Source organism: Python bivittatus, unplaced genomic scaffold (genome assembly GCF_059951505.1).
Source record: "Python bivittatus isolate LINGU-HERP-01145 unplaced genomic scaffold, Pbiv_v1 ctg000010_np1212, whole genome shotgun sequence".
Taxonomy (NCBI): domain Eukaryota; kingdom Metazoa; phylum Chordata; class Lepidosauria; order Squamata; family Pythonidae; genus Python; species Python bivittatus.
Window position 1 is genome coordinate 4,387,628 of NW_028277029.1, and position 14,847 is coordinate 4,402,474.

At 39.6% G+C, this 14,847-nt stretch overlaps 1 protein-coding gene across 9 annotated transcripts in view; it reads right to left on the reverse strand.

Moving 5' to 3' along the window:
* MPPED1 (metallophosphoesterase domain containing 1) overlaps positions 1 to 14,847 on the reverse strand; it is a 92,903-nt gene that overhangs the window by 50,591 nt on the left and 27,465 nt on the right. For all 9 annotated transcript variants that reach the window (XM_088151293.1, XM_088151659.1, XM_088151550.1 and 6 more), the window contains one exon: positions 1,324 to 1,549. In XM_088151293.1, coding sequence (XP_088007419.1) covers positions 1,324 to 1,549 — 226 coding nt within the window. The remainder of the gene's footprint in view (positions 1 to 1,323; positions 1,550 to 14,847) is intronic.

Genomic DNA, 14,847 nt, shown 5'->3' on the forward strand with positions numbered 1-14,847 from the left:
CCAGCCATCGTATGCCGCCCGTGAAAGCCTTCGACAATACATTGATGTATTTTGCTTCAATGCATGAGCTTTGAAAGCCCCTCTATCAAAGGCTTTGCGCAACCTTAGCATCTACAGCAGCCAAAATTACTAGCAGAAATGGTTAATAATCTTCAGCATCTTTTTCAGTCACCCATGACAGCTACAAAAAATCAACTTAGCACAGGGCTTCGGGACAGAGGGGGAGGACACAAATCTCTGATGCAAATTCCTCCACCCAGCTCTACGGAAGGAAAGAGATAATAGCTTTATCATGCCTTTGCCTCCATGGCTAATAACTGTTCTAGGAATGGATCTGCATCAGGGAGTCATTACAGGCGGGAAGGATAACCCCTCTCCCTTCTATTGAACAAAATTCGTCCCCCAAGGCCCATAGCTCCCCTTAGCAAAAGAACACAACGGTGCAATATTGGAAGATGAATTTCACACGTATCCAATATCTCATCTACTCTTGCTTAAGGACATTACTAATAACATCCGAAGCTTACGCCATAATAAATCTCTTTTTGTTTACCGTGATATGGCTTAATGTGGTCATTGACTTCATATGAACTGAATCCCCCATAAGCTCCTGGAAACAAACATTTTTAAAAATGAGAAGTGCCATCTGATTCAAGGAAGTCCAATCTGATTCAAGGAAGCATTTTACGTGGTGTTACTCTTTACAGCACTTTCTGTACTGTTAAACAGTCTACCTTGGTCTGAACCCAACAGCTCTAGAGTTTCTACCTGCAATTGCCCTGGTTTGGTATCTGGGACTTTTAATGAAGTTGGTGTTCCATTCTATCTGTGAGCTTTAGTTAATTTCTCTTTCCTTCAATGAACTGATGAAATGGCAATCGACTGAACGCTACTTTTAATTCATGAATTAATTGTCTGCCTTTGTGTCTGGGAAGAGAATGATTTCTCTGAAGTAGCAAGCGTGATTTCATTTTGAGATGAAATCCGAATCGCGTAACAGCGCATTATCACCGCAGAAGAGACACACATCCTGCGTATGTGGAAGAAGGAAAATGACATCTGAAAGATGGCCCTGCCATCTGCAGTTAACAGTGTCTGTCTATGCGTGTCTGTACTTCACTTGATTAATCTGGGGCAGATTAACCTTAACCTTTTTACTTAATTGAAAGTGTTTAAATCCATTACTTCACCAATCAATACAGTAGGTGTTGAAGGCTAATTCTGCAAGGTATGGAAGCTAAGACCGTTGCTGTTGTATAACCATTGAAATGCGAACAGGACATTTCTGCATTCATCAACGCAATTAAGCTTTTAAATACTTACCATGGAGAACCGTATATCCTGAAGCCTCTCACCGTTACTTCTGAATCTTGCAGGTATATGCAGTTTGTTAAGAGAGACTGTACATTTTCGTAACTTTCTGGCTTCAGTTTAGATACAGAGGGAAAATAATAAAAGTCCTGCTTGATTAAGTCCGCCATGAACTCTTGATCAAATGTCAGCTCGTGATTGCCTGCTATCACAATCTTGTATTCATATGGTAGGCTACCTAAAAGGGAGGAAGACAAAAACAGAAACTTGTTCAGTGTCGTATTTGTGTTTTAAAAAATGACATAAAACTTAAAATGACATAAAACCCTAAAAAAAAGACATAAAACATTTTTAAAAAATTGCAATGTGGTATTTGATGGAATGACAACTTCCAGAACAGGTGCTCTATCCAGCCAAGAAATTCTAGGAATTGTAACTTCAATTCCTTTATTCTAAATTACGCTGAAGATGTATCTGGACATTCCAAAGAAGGTCTAAGGATGAAACGCACCATACTTGGACATCTGAATCGTGCTGGCCAAACTAGGCAATTCAAACTGCGACTATTTTGCAAGTGTATGTCTATGCTTTGCATTTATATCCTGCTTTTTCTCTTGAGAACTCACGGGGGAGGTTATGGGTATCCCTGTTCATTTTATTCCTGGAAGGCTGGACTGAGAGTGTGAATGGCCCCAAATAGCTTGGGGGCTGAGTCAGTACAAGCCTGGGTCTTCCTCGTCTAAGTCCAGCAGTTTCACCACTTTACACTTGAACTCTTGTACAACGGGCCAAGCTAAAGTCATTGGGTTGGCCGTGGGTTTCTAAATACAGGGTTGCCCTACTTCACCCTTTCCAGACAACAATTCTTAAGACTCCCAGAGAGCTAACAGCCCTGCTGGCTGATCTTCCTGCAAACGGCAATCTTAACCCATCTGCAGAATACTAGCTTGTGAAATGCTAGTTTTAATTGGCAGAAAAGAGGGAATAGAGATTGGATTTGAAATGCAAAAGGATATGTTCCTGCAGCTTTTCCCACAAAGTACTTTCCTTCTGAGCTAACGATGCTAGTAAAGATCCTGCAGCAGGGGCAGGAAAGTTTCCACTTTCCTTACTCACACACTCCAAGTTCTAATAAAATACCGGCATGCTCTTCCAGTGTGGTTGAGAAGGTTCTGTGGAACCACAACATCTAGCTTACTCCAAAAATTGAAAGTAAAGGGAGGACAACTACATTTACTGGCATATACTTGTATGGAAGGAAAGGGTCTGACTACCCATGGAAAGATATAGATTGCAGGTCCTCCATTCCCCCCTGTGTTTTTAAATCTTCCCCCAGTTCGGATAGGAATTTACAGCCCAGCAGAGATCGTTGGGGGGCGTTTCCCTGCAGATGGAAAGGGTCCTGAAGCAAAAGAACAGGGAGACCAAACTGCTAGTAACCCGCCTGGTTCAAGGGCCCGGTCACCCCACATGCCCATTTTTGTTAAGATAACTTTTGGTTTGGGGTAGAGGAAAAAGCAGAAGATACAAAAATGTAAAGGGTTTTTTTTAATCAAACCATTTTTCTTCATTTCTGTGTTAAAGAGTCACATTTTGTGAGATGGTTGGATATATAAATGGGATGAAATAAATAAATAAAAATAAAGACCTATTTTTCTACCAAGAGTTTAAAAAAAAAATCCCCCTCCCAAATCTTACGAAAAGCTGATATTTTATAGGAATCTTAGTATATTGCATTTTGAAATCAGAGTTAATAAACCTAGGTAATAAGATCGGGGGTATCATCTTAATTAATTAGATGATAAATTTAAATATTAATTTAAAACTTTAAATTGATTAAAGATGATTTGCAGCAAGTGATTTCTTCACTGCAAATCATCATGTTCCTTTTTGAGATACACTGAAGTTATTTTGCGGACCTCTTAAATTTAAGCTATGCTGTCATCATCCCACAAATTTTCACATATGGCTAGGACACGGGTTTTGAGCTGCTATTCTTAAATCTCTGACATATGTAAAAAGGTGTGCTAAATTTATGTTAATAATTCTACTCCCATTGTCATTTCTAAATGTTTTTCAGCCAACTAAGAATCCATCCATCAAACCAAATTAGTTTAAGCTAGCTATTGTTGTTGCTTCAGTGAATGTGTTTATGGGTGTTATTTAAATAAATTCATCTAAACATAAGTCACATTTATTATAGTGGCAGCTACAGTCACTATGGTGGTTACGGATATGTCAGGTTTATCAATTAACACCTCTGGTTCTGATGAGTTTGCAAAATAGTTTTTTCTAGTCTTTCCCACACTCATTAGTAACTTGGAAAATCTCCTTTTCACATGGAGAATCATGTGAATATTTCGCCTTACCAAAATATTTGGCCACAATTTTTCAAATAAGCAGATCTGTACAGTTAATAGTAATTTTGCAGAGTTTATATATATTCAGATGTGCCAACAGATCTATGTTTGACTTTCCTCTTAGGTACAACCAAACATCACTGGTAGAACATATGTTTTGCACCCACAAAAGTTCACATTCATTCTGTTACATCCACTAGTTCAAAGGAAAGGGACTGATTTGGGCACTACTCTCTCCCCTTAGAAAAAGAGTTAAGACTTTCTTCAGCCAGATACTCTTAACTCATTTTTATCATTATTTTTATAATAGTGTTTACATTATGTTTTATCTTGCTTTGCATCAGACACTTAGCGCCTTTCTCACTCTCGCTGAATAGAAAAGATGAATACTAATAAAATTATTGTTACTGTCTTTCATAATTATAATTTGAGTCAAGACAAGGTAGGGTCCTATGCTTCTGAGGGCTCATCCACAGATTCTCCTTGTTCAGGGGTGAGATCAGCCAACTAACTGTTTCTAGAAGACAATAATGTATAATGCTGTCCTCAACTGGTTCCTGTCCTTGGAGAAGACAACCTCTGCCTCTCTTTTCTTGTTCTGTGTCAAAAATAGTATGTTCTGACTTCTGCGGGCACAAGCAGTGTGAAAAGACTCTTTCCCACAGTGGGTTGGTGAAACAACAGCACTTTTTTTACAACTTTACCTTTAGACTGGTGGAAAAGTAGCCTTCCCTCTTCTTCTACCTACATGAAATGGACAAGAGTTCATCCAGTTTCTCCTTCCATGCCAAGTGATAGGAAGGTTAAACGGTGGTTTCTTTCTTTTTGAATCGTCTACACGTGGATGTTCTAGACTCAAAGTGTCCAATGCAAAGGGGAGTTAATGGAAGGGGGCTCATACAAACATTTATCAATGAAAACCTCCATCTCAAAGACCCACCCATGGAAAGGAAAGCCATTGATGCTTGCCTTCCCAGCATGGGTGGGAAGGGCAAAGAAGCAGGTGAAACTTCCAATCAGGGCCATGGGAACCACCATCCAGGTAGAATGCTTGGCCAATGCTGAGGAATGGATTAAAATCTAGACAAGAGTTTCACAAGCTGTGAAATTTCCATCTGGTGTCAGCGAGAGAAACAAACAGCTTAAGACTGCAGTGCAGAAGAGCCTTACTGGAAATGTATGAGGAGGCCTTTCAAGAGGCCCCAAAAAAATCCTTCTACAGGGGCAAGCTAAATGAAATCTATCCATCACATAGAAGTTAATGGGAAGAAGCTGCATGAATACCCCAAAGATGTCTAGGGAAAACTAAACACAGGCTACTCTAATACAAGCGGGTTGGTGGAGTGCAGCCATCTTAATACGACGTGAAATCAGGCAAAGGGCTTTTGCTATTTCACAGAACTTCAGAGGATGCATTTACAAGGGAAGTGGCTTCTCTACTCGGATCCAAGAAAGAAAAAGTTCAGAAGTTTGATTCATCTGCTCTTGCCATCACAAGAGTCCCTGGTTTGCCACGGCAGCTGTTTTCAGTTTAAGATGATCGCACCGTGGGGAAGGGAGGTGGCTGCCTCTGATCTATTGGCCACCGTTCTGCACTGGAAATACAATTTTCACATGACTCTGTAGTTGCAATATTGACTATACCAGTGTTGTCCAAACTTGGCCACTTTAAGATGAGTGGACTTCAACTCCCAGAATTCCCCAGCCAGCATGGCTGGCTGGGGAATTCTGGGAGCTGAAGTCCACTCATCTTAAAGTGGCCAAGTTTGGACAACACTACTATACCAAAAGTGGAACGGTGATAAAAGGTTGCAAGGCAGAATACGCCTCTCGCCTCTTCTGGTTTCCAACACCCTTCTCTGGGATATTCGTTCCACATTCTTCCCAATGTTCAATTTATCTTTCCGTAGATTTTATTTATTTGTTTAGTCGTTTAGCCACCCGTCTCACATGCGTGACTCTGGGCAGCTCGCACAATGAAAAATGAAAAACAATAAAGAGTTGCAAATAAACTGAAATGAAATGAAAATCATTAAAAACCAATTAAAACAGTTTAAAACTTAATTAGCGGGAGAGTATTTTATTTATTCAAGATATTTATCGCCCGGGTGCATGATGCATGTAAAAAGGGGTGGGGCTTCAATCACACGGTTGTGGCCACCCTCTTGACTTTTCTGACCGCCTTGCAGACCCCCCCCCCCATTGCTTTGTAGCTCCTAAGGCTGGGTCTTTCCTCCATGCCGTTTCTGGCAGTTCCTCCCTTTGTCATTTTGTCATGATGTCTTATTGCAGGTTTTAGCATTGTTCTAAAGGTCTGCTAGGTTTTATTAATTTTATGTCTCTTGCGTCTATGTTTTTAATGCTTTATACTCAGTTTTTATTATATTTATTTTAAATGTACTGCCATCCTGCAAAACTCACACTGAAGCGCAGCTAAGAAATAGACCAATGAGAACTCTTTGAGTTCTGTGGTTTTACGTATCAGGACATAATAAAAATCATCTGGTCCTTCGCAGTTCTCAAAAGTAGATAAATACAACCTCAGGTGAACAACAGCACATGACATACTACACCATGTCGTCATTTATTTTACAGAAAGGAAGCTAGGACCACATTTCGTAAGAAAAGGTTCGATGTTTTCATCACATCTAACACATGTCATCCAGTTAAACCGAAGTTGGAAGCGTCGGGGATGAAATTTACGGGCCTGCACTTCTACCGTCCTCTGCACTTTTTTCCTTCGCTCGCTTCCCATGGCTGACTCAGCCCGAAGTCCGGTCGCTTTCAGGATGTAAAGAAATGGATAGCCCGAATCGCTTCCCGTTATTTTGCTTTGAGGAACAGTGAAACTTTCGCCAAAAAAGTTCCACCTTTAAGCCTAAGTCGTTTTCTAAATTCTACATTTAAAGAATAACGTTTTTGGTCAAATAGGGGAGTTTTCTTTTTCTAGACAGAGTTAATTCAAGGATAAAGATGCTTCTCTTACGTTGGGGGATTGAAACGAGTTGCAAGATGAGGCAGCACTGCAAATAATTGCAAATAAACAACTGCAGGGATGAATGCACGCATGAACGAATGCGCTCATCTTGGGTACGAGAAGCACAGTCAATTCCTTGAGCCCTGAGCGATGGCTTGAACGGACAAAACCATTTGTTCCTTTTTTACCGGTCTCTTATAATCAGTGCTACTCCCACCTTTATTCCTAAATCGTTTTCTATTGATCCCTTCCTGCTGAAAAAGATATTCAGTTAAGTGGGGAAGGGTTAAAAATAAATGGTATGTTAACTTCAGCAAGGCACACGTGCGAGCTTCTTACAGCCGATTCGTTTTACTTTTCTCCAGGTATTTAGTTGAACAGATTTTAGTATTCTGTGAGAGAAGTAGCAATCATATAAATGCCCACTTAAAGCTTTCTTTTTCTCATTTCAACCTTTTAGAATACTGCAGTGAGTGATACAGTAAAGATAATATCACTGTCTGAGACTGCATTTTAAGCATCTCATTGACAGTTCTGTGTTTAAACAGTTGGCTGATGTCTGGGAAATTTACATTAACACTGAAAATGAGTACACCTTCTTAAGTCATCTGTAAATTATTGTATCTGAACATTACTGAAACATAAAAGCGAGCAATTAAATAAAACATTTAAAATACAAAATGAATTTTTTATACCCATCTATCTGCATTAACAGAATAGAAAAAGGTACACATATATTAATGGGAGAGAAATTGCCTTTGCTAAAAAGAAGTACTTTATACAGAAGCCAATTTACTTGAAAGAAGGTCTCACTAAATTCAGAAGAATCTCTTTCCAAATGCATGTGATTAAGACTGCAACTTTCCAGATCTAAAATTACAGCGATAAATGAAGAATTTGCTAGGGAAATAATATCTGCAAATGCGCCCGCTGTAATTCATGGAAGGGCTGCTCATTCTAAATCTGTGCGGGAGCCGATCAGGTGTGGGGAGGGCGTTTTGTTGCACTCAAATTGTGGTTCGATGTACTTTGCTTCAAAATCATCTTCATCCTCACCATCACCATCAAGCTTGCAAACAGAACCGGCTGAATATTATACAAAACAACAGATACAACTGGTTGGCTGGAAACTCTCAGAAACAGGAGAGCAGCACCGGATGAATAAGTTGAAATTATTTATGGAATAAAATGTCTGTTCAACTTCTGGCGAGTTTACTTCTCATTGCCTGAAATGGAAGAGAACCTGGTATCTTCTTTAAAACGGTCCAGAGGGCCGGCAGAGATGGAAATGTTTTCTGCCACTCGTCTTTGGAGAGCTCTAAGGACATAGGACTGAGTTGCTCATGGCTGTTTTTCTATTTCAAAAGGGCCCAAGGACCTCTGCCCACGAAACAAAGCAGAATTGCATAGCCCCATTATTATTTGAGCTGCGCTATGATGGCCTTTCCCCGTTGCTTCCTATCCCTGCTTCTTCAGCAGTTTTCCCAATGCAGAGAAGAAGCCAGTCTAACCATGGAGAGGAAGGCAACGTGAGAGGTTTTACAAGACCATGCTTTTTTTTTCTTGCCTGCATTGCCAGAGGGCTTTTGGTGGTTTTGCAGAAGGCTGGCCACACGCTGGGTTCGTGTCAACCGAGGCAACAGCCAAAAAGAGGACAAGGAATCTATATCTGTATCATTTATCTCTATCTGTATCTCCATCTCTATCTTCCAGTGGAAGACTAGAACTATACTTTATTGAGATGGGCTACAGGAAGAGAACCTTGCAAATCTGACTGTGCTTCACCTCCCCTCCTTCCATTCAGCTGAGTTGCTTCCAAATGTTCTCTTGCTTCCTGGGACTTAAAGACCGTTTCAACCCTCTTTGCTTGTATAACAGTTCCTCTCTATTTCCCTCAAGGCCATCTCCCTGATTCTCTACAACAGGGTTCCTCAACCTTGGCAACTTTAAGACGGGTGGACTTCAACTTCCAGAATTCCCCAGCCAGCAAGGCTGGCTGGGGAATTCTGGGAGTTGAAGTCCACCCGTCTTAAAGTTGCCAAGGTTGAGGAACCCTGCTCTACAATATACGAGTGTGTGCATGTGTCTTTGATGTACAAGTGGGATGTCTGCTTGGGTGCAGGTGAGGATGTGGGAGATGAAAGATGGGAATTATATGTGAGAGATTTGGTGGGGGATCATTTCTGCTCCTCCGCACGTAAGAAACTACCTCGGAATAGGCCTCCAAAAAGACTTTAGAAACAAAAGATCTAAGAGCTATTTGTGAAAAGTTGTATATCTATTGCCTGAAAGAAATAAAGTCTTTAAGAGTTGAAACACGGTGAATGAGAGCGGACAAGATCTACAATATAAACATGGGTAATCCATAGAAGAGGGTTTAAAGCAACATATAATTAGCATAAATAATGAGACTTCCACGAGAAAGTAATTAGCATGTACAATGAAGGTGGATACTGCTTTGGGTGGAAGGACAGTTTGACAGCCACAAAAACATGAGATGAGATTGTAGGAAAGTGAGAGAGAAAAAGAGACTCGGTTAAGGAGCAGAAAGTGGGGTGAGGGGGTTAAACCATGCAATCCGGGAGAGATTAAGAAAATGTAGAGGAGGGTGAAAAATCTTGCCATATGGTGTCAATTATCCCTTCAGACAAATTAGCAAGTTCACAGACACAAAGGGACAGGAGAAGGAGAGAGAGAGAAGCAGCGCATGGCTGGTTCAGTTGAGACAAGGAATTCTTTCAAGGAATCTCAGCAACTTTTTGTTCATTTTAACACAAATCATTAAGATGCTAATTCAAAAACCTTCTTGTCAAATGATGAAAGCTATATTCTATTAGATGATATGACCAGCAAGAATCAAATAATAAAAAGACAGATCAAAAATTGATCACAGAGTCTAGTCTGCATGAAGTAATCAATGCAGTTTCCACAAAGGAAATCCCACCTAAGTCTAGCATCACTCTATTTACACAATACATGGCTTTCTGGCTACAATCTTATACACTGAGGGATGTTGGACCTGTAGTCCTCCAGATGCTGCTGAGCAACCTTCACCACCAGCCAGGGTGACCGAGGCTTCTAATCTTGAGCAGAATGGAGGGTCACAGCTTATTAAATCACATTGAGCTGAATAGCTCTACTTCTGAGCAAATTGCTCTGTAAGTGTACCTTAGTTTTTCAGAGAAATGACTTCAGAATGAGTTCCCAAAATCAAGCAATGAGAGAATCGGATCAATACTTAGAAAGTGCTTTGATAGTGCTCTTCTAATGTGATCTTCTTCAAGCTGTTTTTGTAGAAGCCAGAACCCAGAATGAAATAGTCTGGAGCCAAAGGAATAAATTGCTTCCTCATTTCCCTTATAATCCAGTACATTTTCTCTTTCACTCCCCTATCGCTCCTTTCGCTATTTATGATTACAGTGCTTATTAATACATTATGTGGCCATTAATGCAAAAGATAATTGGAGAAGAGGCATCTATGATACATGTGAGTGCTCTGGCCAATACCTATTTTACATTCTCGTTATAAAGTGACAAGTGATAGCTTAGCATCTCTAAGTATATTTAGAGATATCTCCATCTCTAAAGTGTGCTCTTGTTAATGATTCCAGCCACTCTGGTCCAGAAACCTTGTATTTAAACCATTAGGGGCAGGAGAAGTTAAAAAGGCAGAAATACTTTCCAGGAGTGAATATCTGTGCGAGCAAATAAAGAGACCCATGGAGTTTATCAGGAGCAGGAGACAAAAAAAGAAGACGACAGCCAGAGCAGCTACGTGTTGGATGGGACTGGGTGCTCAGCTGTGAAAGGTGAAGAGCTGCTGACTCAAGAACCATTCTTGCAAGAAAGGTGAAGAGCTGCTGATGGCCAATTATGGCAGACTGAATCGTTCCTTCCTGCTGAATTTCAGAGACTACTGAAGCAATGGAGGAACTCAACTGAGTAAATTCAGTTGAGTTCCTCCATTGTTCAGAGCCAACAGAACTTCAAAAGAGAAGGTCCCTAATGAATTTTTCCTCTAAGTCAACAGAATATTCTTGACTAACCTTAGATCCTGGGAAGGAAACAAGAGGAAATGAAAGCTTTTCTATCTATGATGCTTTAAGAAAGAAATATGAACATGAAGAGACAAGATTCTGTAATCATGATCTGCAATGTTACAACGTGCAGCATATATTGGAAGCAAGAGGAAGCTTATAGCAGTGCTTGGAGAAAAAAGTCAAGAGGACTGGAACAGCAAGTGGCACGCTCGGTCAAAAGAGAGGATGAAGATTTATTAAACAAAGAAATCACTACAGGAGCAGAAAACAGAGAAGCAGTTCTCCCCAAGGAAGTGAATCAAACGAAGGGTGACCCTGGCAAATTTGACTGATTTGTTTGATAACTGGAACTCAGAAATACGTTTGGGCTGTCACAGAAGAGGGCTCCAGGAAAGGGATAAGAGACCAGGCTAAACAGAAGATAAGAGCCTAGAAGCCTGAATTGCAGAGGAGATAAAATTGCTACCTGCAAGAAGAAAAAGAGTTGTAGTAACTGGTAACTCCATGAGCAACAGAAACTAATATGTGCTGGCCAGATCCACTGTTTAATGAAGTGTTTCTCCTGAGAGCACAGCTATGCTATGTGAGAGAGAGAACAGCTGGCATGACCTGTCAAGCCAACTGGCAGATATTCACTCAAGTTTATCACCAAGAACAGCTACAATTGTATCACCTCTGATTTTGAAGATCTAGAAAGGAAGGTGAAGAACCTGCGGGCTCAGGCGGAATTGTTATTGTTTTTTATCCAGCTTCTAGTCCATGGAAGAGGACTGGATAAGGAGGAAGAATACTGCTCATGAATGACTGGCTCCATGGATGGAAGAGATTTCATTGTTGAACATTAGTTGGAAAGCTTTAAACTGAATTTCAGATGGGGAGGTAGACAAAAACCCCAAATGAAGAGCTTCAGAAAAGGATTTGTGCAGGTATGAGAGAGTAACTAGCTAGGACCTATTCAACTATTCAACCTAAAATCAAGCAGAAGAATGATGACTTGTCTTATGACTTAGGAAGTTCATGGCCTTTGCCATCTATATTCTAATAGTTTGGGAAATAAAAAAGATGAGATTAAACACCACTCGCTATGCTTCTCCATACCTTTTTACCCTTGCAAACTATTCTTGCTCCACTATGTTCATACACCACTTCATAAATTGCCTTTTGCTCTGCAAACTTCTCATTTCTCTCTTTCTGAGATTTTATCAACCCTATCCTTCCATGACTTTCTTGGTCTTCCCCTTCTTCTCAATCCATTCACTTTTCCTTTAGATATCTGTTATGCCATCCAATTCTCATTAAATTGTATGTTAAATTGTAAAAACTCTGATGTTTACAATCAGAGGGTTGTACAATCGGGGGTTTCCAAACTGGCTTAACAGGGATTCACAAGGTATTGAAATATTGAATATTCACAAGGTATTGAAAAGTTTTAAAAGTCAAATGTCCAAGTTTCAGAAGAATTTAGATATTTTGAAGAAAACTTTGTTCTTTCTCATGAAACCAACTTGAAGAATTTAGTAGCAAAGGAGCAATCTCATGTTAAAATAATTACAGATTTGCAAACTGAAACACTCAGTTCAAGCGCAATTCATGAAAAATAATTTAAAGGTAATAAATTTATCTATAGATACCTCTATGTTTCATTGGGGAAACTGCTTAAAAGATTTTTTCCACTTAATTTCAGACTTAAAATACAAGATGCAAGATTAAGATTAAGATTCAGACTTAAAATACAAGTGTAGATTACATTTTACATTGATTGGCTCCAATTAATTTCCTAAGGTCTTACATTCGTGATCATATCATGCAGCTTTCAAGGCAGACCCCTCTGCTGGAATACAAAGGATGTAAATTGATGATTTACCCTGACCTTCTGGTTCAAGCTGTAAATTGCAAAGAAACTTCACTGACATTTCTTGCATGAGAAGTTTTTTCCTCTTTCCTGCAATCTTCTGTCTTTCGATAAGAGAAGAGGTTTGCAGGCCAGTCAGCAGCTATAGAATTTCTGGATGTGCTAAGAATTTCTGATGAGTGATTTGCTTTCCAACCTTTATGACTATAAGGGGCTAAAAGGGAGTTTTATTTTACTTCCCCAAGATTGCTGGGTGGGTCAGTAGTGAAGTGGGACATGAACCTAGAGAAGTCCAAGGTCCAGACTTAACTGGCACCATTGAGGCTTTACCTTAGGGTTCCACAACTGACTGAAATTGAAAGTCAAAGTTCTTCATCTTGCAAGTCTATGTCTACTCCCACCATTTTGCCTCTAGAACTTCCATTGTTTTACAGTTCGTAGGACCCAGAGAAGGGTAGAAGACTCTAGCAATTCTTCCTCGCCTACTGATTCCTTTTGACACCACTGCTTCTTCCAGCCTCAACCCTGAAAGTCTATCAGATTATCTGAGCCCTGTTATTCCACCTGCTCCATTTGAGGATTCTTCTGAATGAGAGTAAACTTGTTAAGTGTGAATTGGAAGGCATGGTGATTAAATGGATACATAGCTGTCTTGAAAATTGTACTCAAAAGTGCTCATCAATGGTCTCTAATTCAACTGAAGGGAGGTATCAAATGGGATGCCCCAAAACGTATACTATATGTTACATTTTAATTCATGACTCAGATAAAGAGGTGATGAGTTTTTCACATTTGCAGATGACTGAATACTGGATAGGATAGCTAATACCCCAGAACAGGTTCTTAATCTGGAGTCCACTGATAAATCCTTGGGGACCACAGACAGATTTGACGGGGGTCTGTGAACTTGGAAGATAAATAGACTACAACTTTATTTTCACTAACCTCTAACTGAAGTTTAGCTTTTCATTCAATAATGTGTGCAACAATAATTTATGGCCCCTAGACTCTAGAAAGGTGTACTAACTTCAATGAATCTCACGATCTAAAATTATTATACCATAAAAAAGGGTATTGCATTGATGGATTTAATGGATTAATAAAGAAACACATATATTACTATATTAAATATTTGTTATTTTTTAATAATTTGATAACTGTATTTGAGCATAATTGGTTTCCTTGTAATACAGTTTGTATCTGTGTTTTATTTTATGCATTTAAATACATTTTTCTGAGAAGGAGTCCATAGGTTTCCCCAGATTCTCAAAGGGGTGCATGGTGCAAAAAAGTCAAGAACCTCTGCTCCAGAAGGCAAAAAGAAAATTAAAAATGATTTTAACAGGTTGGAAAAGTGGCATGAGGATAACAGAAGGCAATTTAATCGAGGCTCATCAAACTCTTCATTTGGAAAAAAGAAACCAGATGCACAGCGGGAGTTCTCTGGCTTGATAACAGATTATGTGAAAAGCATTACAGTTATTCATAAGCTGAGTACAAGTATAAGTATATAAGTATATATATATAAGTATATACGAGTATAAGAAGTGTCTGTTAAAAAGAAATGCATAATTATCGAGTTTAGTTTTAAAATCATGGGAATAGCTTCACTTACAGTCAGAACCTGGTCAGACCTGATCTGAAGACCTGGTCAGACCTGATCAACTACTTTGCCAAGAGTTGGGCACCACACTGTGAGAAAAATTCCCAGGGATGATCAGGACATGGGATAAGTCTTAAAAATATGTCTTTCTCCTTCCAGAAGTTAGGGTGTAGAATAACTTCAGTCAAGTTACAAGAAGGTAGATGATGACTGAACGTTAGAGAAAAGATTCCTTAACAGTAAGAACAGTCACACAGTGGAACCATTACAATCAGGGCCTAGACACCAAGGCTGTTTGCATTTGGATTCCAGCACTGAGCAACGGACTAAATGCGATGCCTAAATGGTCCTTTTTCACTCTATAATTCTAGGATGGCACAAACTCATTATCCAATGTGTTGGGTCAAGGCTAGTCTAGTTGATACCATGTGAGTAACCTCCGTTTTCCTTTATTATTATTATTTTTATCTTCAAGCGGGAGTCAAAATAGGTTCTAGTTCATGGCAAAGTTGGTAAGGCAAGCGGGTTTTTATTTGATTTTTTAATAACGATTTTATTTCCAGGTTATTATAAAGCACACAGGAGTGAAGGAAAGTCACTCCTACCTGCTTACCTGTCAGGTTTAGCCCAAAGAACTCCAAGAGACAGTGCAAAATCAGTTCAGCTATGTTTATTAGCTTCAACCTCAAGACAGAAATCTCACC